The 6278-nt window shown below is 43.6% G+C and overlaps 1 protein-coding gene across 1 annotated transcript in view; it reads right to left on the bottom strand.

The window, feature by feature from the left end:
• The window catches only part of MCU (mitochondrial calcium uniporter), a 78188-nt gene that overhangs the window by 670 nt on the left and 71240 nt on the right, over positions 1-6278 (bottom strand). The window contains exons 3-7 of the mRNA XM_050339749.1: positions 5885-6055; positions 5298-5402; positions 3055-3215; positions 2364-2567; positions 780-896 (exon numbers count right to left, since the gene is read on the bottom strand). Of these exons, the coding sequence (XP_050195706.1) occupies positions 780-896; positions 2364-2567; positions 3055-3215; positions 5298-5402; positions 5885-6055 (758 nt within the window). The remainder of the gene's footprint in view (positions 1-779; positions 897-2363; positions 2568-3054; positions 3216-5297; positions 5403-5884; positions 6056-6278) is intronic.

Here is a 6278-nt window from a genome sequence, read left to right as displayed (position 1 = left end):
GGGAAAGTGTTTAAAGAGTAAAACAAAATCATGAGCTCTTATCTGGGAAAGCCATTTCTCAGCTGTCCTTCTCTCCAAGGCAGGGGGAGAACTCATCTTGCCCTGCATATCCTACACTGGCATTTCCAGAGCCTGGGAGTAAAGGGATGATACAGAGCAGTGAAAAAGAACGTGGCAGCTCTGCTTTCTCTGCCCGTGCCACCCTTCCGCAGAAAAGGCTCAGAGAAACACGAGGAAAGGTCTCTTTGCTGAGCAGATCCCACCATGTGGACGGCCTGCCAGAAAGTGTCTGTCTCCAGAATCCGAAAAATCTGCCCCAACATTGCCTCTGACAATACAGCTACATTTTCTGAACATGATTTTCCAGCACTGCAACCCAGTGCACTGAAGTGCTATGTCAGGAAGACACGAACTGAATGGATGCAAGTTTTCATTCCTCACTAAATCCATCTGGTGTGTAGGAGCTGAGAAGGAAAGAAATCTTGAATTAGGCTCCTCTGAGGCATGAAAAGTGTCTGAAGCAACTCAAGATTTGCCAGCAGTTTCTAAAGGGCCCTTACAGATGGATATAGACAAGTGTTTCACGTTGATTTAGGCATCCAGCAGTTCTATTCCTGGGAATATCAAAGCCAACTCAGTGGTTGTGCTGGGGCTGTGACAGGAAAATGGGCAGAAAACCTAAAATACATTCATTCTTGTTTGAGGTGTGTCTATTAATAGTAACTAAGAGCTAGCAAGCAGTAATTTCTTGGTCTTTTTTCTGGAAAAGTTCTCATTACCTGAGCAATTGCATCCTTGAGTTGATTGTATTTCTCTAGATCAAATCGTGTCTTTTTGGCTCCTTTATGGAAAAATAGTAAGTACTGTCTGTCTCTGGCATCTGGATAAACATATTCCTAGAGAGAAAAAGAGGAGAGAAGGTAAGAATAAAGGAGAGGAGGAGTAGTTTCTGACAGCAAAGGCACAAGACCAGACAGCCTGGTCTGAGCTCACCCTGTCAGCAGCTCAGCCCCCACCCAGTCACTCTCTCACTCCCCTGCAGCTGGATGGGGGAAGAGAATCCAAAGAGGGGGAAAACCAATAAAAACTTAAGTGTCAAGATATAGACAGTTTAATAACTGAAGGAAAATAGCCAGTAACATAAGAGTGATGCAAAGGCAATCACTCACCACCTTCTGCCAGCACATCAATGCCCAGCCAGGCTCTGAGCAAGAGTTGCTTCAGAGAAACTCCCCCACCATTTATAACAAAACGTGGTTGTTATAGGGCATGGAATACCAATTTGGTCAGTTCAGGCCAGCTGTCTCAGATGTCTCCCCTCAACTCCTCACCCACCTCCAGCCTCTTCCCAGGGGTGGGGAATGGAGGGTTGGGAGAGGGCAGATCAAGGAGGAAGAAAAAAACATAGAAGGCCTTGGTGCTGTACAAGCACTGCTCAGCAACAGCAAAATCACTGGTGGGTCATCAAGGCTGTCTTGGTCACAAATCCCACACACAGCACCATCCCAGCTGCTCTGCAGAACATTAACCCCATCCCAGCCAGACTGAGTACAGTCAGGCATTGTTAACACTCCAGCAGTGAGTTACCATCACCTTCCTCCTGTCCCCAATGTGTGAGTCCTTCCACGCAGAGAGAACAAAAACTAACACGTTTCAGGGTTCTAATACCAACAAGTTTGTGGGAAAAAAGAGAGGAAAAAAGCTATAAATACTGCCCCTGAACTGATGCAGCTGAGAGACCCCTGGGACACCACCTCTAACACCCACAGCATCTGTTCTGATGGCCTTGTGACCGCAGAGACTCCGAGTCCTCCCTGCCTCGTTATTTAGGTGGGATTAGGAAGTGATGAGAGAAACCATGTACTAGAAAATCCACACAGAATCTGTCACAGTTACAAAGATCCAGAGAGGGATTCTTCATCTGGATGGGAGGCTAGATCCACGAAAGGCCTAAACAAAGGCATTTCCAACAAGATGCCTGAACCTTGGTCTCTTGAAGAGGGCAAAAACTGCATGTCAGAGGGATGGGCTTCCTTGAAACTCAACAGTTACCTCATGTACCCAATACCTGTCTGTTCTGACCATATCTGGCAGCAGATGAACCTGTATAGCCACAGCAGTCAGTCACCAAACACATAAAAGCATTTTTGGTAAGAAAACCAAGCAACAACCAGCAGCAGAACAGCCCCACAACCACACCCCACCACCACACCCCATCAAAAATTAAACAAGCACTGGTTCTGACAAGATAAGGAAGGGGCAAAGCAGCTTCTAACAGGCACACAGTTCTGCTCTTTTTCTAGGGAGGAGAGCCCAAAGAAAGCCTTCTACTGCAGGGGCAATGTCAGCACAACAAGTCCTACCTGGCGGGTCATTACGAAATAAGCATACATTGCCATGGCACTACCATAGGTGATGAAATAGGTGACTGGCTCCATAATGTCCCAAGAATATTCCCACCAGGTGAGGCGGGCCAGAATCCCAAACTGAGTGGCCATGTAGGCCAGGCCTCCCCACAACACCAGGGTTGTCCTCTTCTCTGCTTTCCTGCTGAGCTCCATCCTTACCTGCAGAAGACAAACGTGCACCTTGTAGTCTCAAAAATAATTGTGTTAAAATCGTTAAGAGATAAGGTAAAAAAAAATAGTACCTTATATTAATAGTAACTTTAAGTGGTTTGAAACATGAGTTGAGTCTACATTATGCAAACAAACCTAAGCTTCTTTTCCATCAGTATGTGGCCATCATCCATATTTACTCTGAGCATGCTCTGAACGCCTCACAAAGGTGTTTATTTCTTCATGTCCAGAGATGTTCTGTTGCATTAGCCCCAGTCTTTATTTACTAACAAGTTCATTTCCAATTATTTAAAGCAAAGAAACAAAATACTTCCACAGGAACCAGAAACAGACATGGTTTGGTAAACACTTCGTGCACCTTCTGCTTCAGTGATCTTTAAACTACCTGAAGCATGGCAGGGACCTAATTAAAACCTTGAAATAAATCAAGGGCTGCATTTGGAGAATGAGTAAAGCACACTGAGGAAGCCCTCACTTTTTCTAGTGGTGCTAGTTGCTCCTTCAGCTCCTCTAGTCTCCCTATCAGCTCTTTCTCTTTGTTCAGCTGGTGCTCCTCGATGCTCAAGGCTGTGTACAACTGCTGAACCAACGTCTTCACATCATTCAGCGTCGTTGCATTTTCATGGCTTAAGAGCTCTAGGGAAAAAAAAAAAACCAGACACACATGTACCCACCCACGGGACTTCTCACACCCCCTCGAGAAACTGCTCTTAAGTCTGCACAGAACCATCTTTTCAACAATGAAGAGCTCCAGCACTCTCAGACAATGGGATTCCTTTAAAAGAAAACCAGGCTTTATTCTTGGATATTCCTAAAATTCGATAAGCACAAGGGATAGAGATACATCCTATTAAGCATGCCAGGTATCAACAGCTGCTTCTGATCCGTATTTATAGACAGGACAAATGAACAACTAAACTAGTTATGATCCATCACAGCAGCTGTCGAGACACAGTCAGAATTCAGGCCACAGACTGTCAGCAGCCCCAGTTATTGATGATGGCAACTGAACACTGATGGTTCGTGACCCCACGAATGTCTCATGGTCATTACTCTGAGTATCAATGTCAAGAACTGTTCTCCCAACACTTTGTGGGCGGTGAATGCTCCCTTCATGGTGTTTAGAAACAGTAACAGGGCCACGAACCAAAATCGCTTTTACCCTTGCATTTCGACACAAAAAGGATTTTTAAAGCATACAGGTTTGTAAAGGAGTTGTGACCAGTGGTACTGTGTTACACACTCCACGTGGAAAAAATAAGTTTCAAATTAAAGGAAAAGGATCCTGACATTAGCCAAATAAAGAAATGCATTTTTTAAAAAATAGTTTTTGTAGCATCCTTGGGTTTGTACCTGAGGTTATCGTCTCAAAATAGGATTTTAACAACTCAAAAAGACATGGGCAGCTTAAGCTTTAAGATCAGCAGCTCTTCAGGGAAAGAAATGACTCGATTGTCTATGCCAAGGCACACAAAGCACATCATATCCCCCTTCAGTTAAGGGATTCTTGTTCCCCTGTGAAGAAAAACCCGTGTTCCTAATGAAGTGACCATCAAACAGTGTTTAAGATGGCAGTGCTCTGGTGTTTCCATTTTAAAACACACAATGTGACCCAAAAGATGTGGTCAGTTTCCTGATTTCTGATAGGTCAACTTGCTTTAATATGTTGCCTTCTTCAGGTTGGTCAAGATGATTAAGTGATCACAGATCTTGCCTCATGAATGATTCTGTTCATTATCTACTGCTTGAAGAGTGGAAGGCCCAAACATTAGAAAAAAGGCCCAGATAAACAGGGAAGGTATTTTTACCATCTAATCTCAACTGGACATGCAAGTCAAGCAATAAATCCTTCCAAATCTTTCTGCCTGTCTACAGGCCTACAAGTTCTTTTTAGAATCCCAGTATTTCCCACAACAATAACAGAACAACAAAGCGGACAAAAACCCCCACAACTGTGAGGACAAGCAGAGCAGCATTTCCCAAACTGCCCCTTTTGTTGCAGTCCCTCAGAGGTGCAAGACCTTGGTGCTAGGAGAAAGAGGAGAGGGCAGATGAAAACACCAAGTTCCTGCCTCCACCCATAACGCTGGAGTGCCTCAAAAGCTTCTTGCAAGTTTTCACATTGTGACAATTACACACCTCTAAAGCATATTATTGAAATGGATTTTCTCATTGATTCAAAATAGGTCGGTTTCCCTTCCTATTTGATTCTTGTTAACACAGCTTTGTGAAAGCATTGTCTCATTTACTTGACTGTTTGAGGTACATTTGCAATATTCACACCATCACACTTAAATGGAAGCAATGTCAACTGTCAGGGGAAGCAACAATTTACTCTTCCAAACCAGACAATCCAATTGCCATTTTGTATTGTATTCCTTCAGAATGAGTAAAATTAAATTAGTTTTCAGTAATTAAAAAAACAACCCAAAAACATTTGAAAATTTTAGAAATGAAAAGGAATTACATTTCTTTGTTTATCCCTCCTGGGGGGGGCTGGAGGCACTGGCTTTGAGTGGAATGAATATCTGCTTTTCATTACTGATTAATCAGATATCACTAAATTAGACACCAAAGGCAGGAATAGAAACTGCAATGCTTCCCTTCAGAAATAAACACTTCATGTTCCTGAATAAGTTAATAAAACACGATGCATTAAAGCAGGGAACAGAACACTGAAATTTATTCCTGATGTTCGCCAGAACCAGGTTGCTTTACCTCTCTTTGGTGGTCTAACATGGTATGTGACATCATTAATGATCAGCTTGAAGTCATCCAGCAGCAGCAGGTCTATGCCTGTGGAGGAGGCGACGCGCGTGCCATCTGTAAGGAAAGCACAGACCGCTTCTTACACAGGAGGAATAAAGGACTTAAACACCATCCCAAATCCAGCTGCTGGGTTTCCATCCTTTCCCACAGGCAATGGTTTTCATCAGGACGGATGAAATGTGAAACACGACTCAGTTTTCAGAGCCAAGACAAGATTCTGCTTCCCTTGTACCACCTTTTACACACAATGCCTTGCAGATCCATTAGAACCCCTAAGTAGGTTGCACAGCTTGCATCTTTCCTACTAAATAGCAGGCAACTCACCAAAAAACACCTCAGTTAAGGCTGATTCCCTTGGCACAGTGGACTACACAGGGATAGCTAACAATATTCTTACTCTAGGAAGGGCATTTCTACCTTCTGCTTTTTCACCAAAGTCGAAGAACTCATCCCACAGCAAACTTTCACTTCAAAAGCAACAAGCTGGATGCAAAGACCAATTGATTGTAAATGAATTGGTTTGTAACCACCAGTACCTGCTGAGTAGATTGCAACCCGATCAATTCCTCGGTCCTCTGCCTGCAGCTGTTGTAAGAACACCCCGACAGAGTCCGAGATAGGTTTCAGGGTGAACTGGCAGCGCTCGCGTCGCGACGGAAGACTCACGGAAATCACAGGTAACCCGTTTTGGTAAACCACTGTCACTTCTAAAACATGACAGAAATACAAGCTGGTCATTAAAAATTAACACCTCTTCTCACATTAGTAGTTCTCTATTTGCCCCATGCAGAAAGAGGCAAACGTGGTTATATGACGAATATAAAGCAGACTAAGCTTTTGGGTTTATCAGAACGTGTGTCCATCAAAGAAAAAGTGAGGGACACCTGAGGTTTTCTCTCCCGTTAACTTGGCAAAAAAGTTACTTGCTGT

Source organism: Myiozetetes cayanensis, unplaced genomic scaffold, assembly GCF_022539395.1.
Source record: "Myiozetetes cayanensis isolate MyiCay16 unplaced genomic scaffold, myiCay2020 scf10, whole genome shotgun sequence".
NCBI lineage: Eukaryota > Metazoa > Chordata > Aves > Passeriformes > Tyrannidae > Myiozetetes > Myiozetetes cayanensis.
Note: the sequence above shows the minus strand (reverse complement) of the source record. Positions and strands in the feature narration are given on the sequence as shown.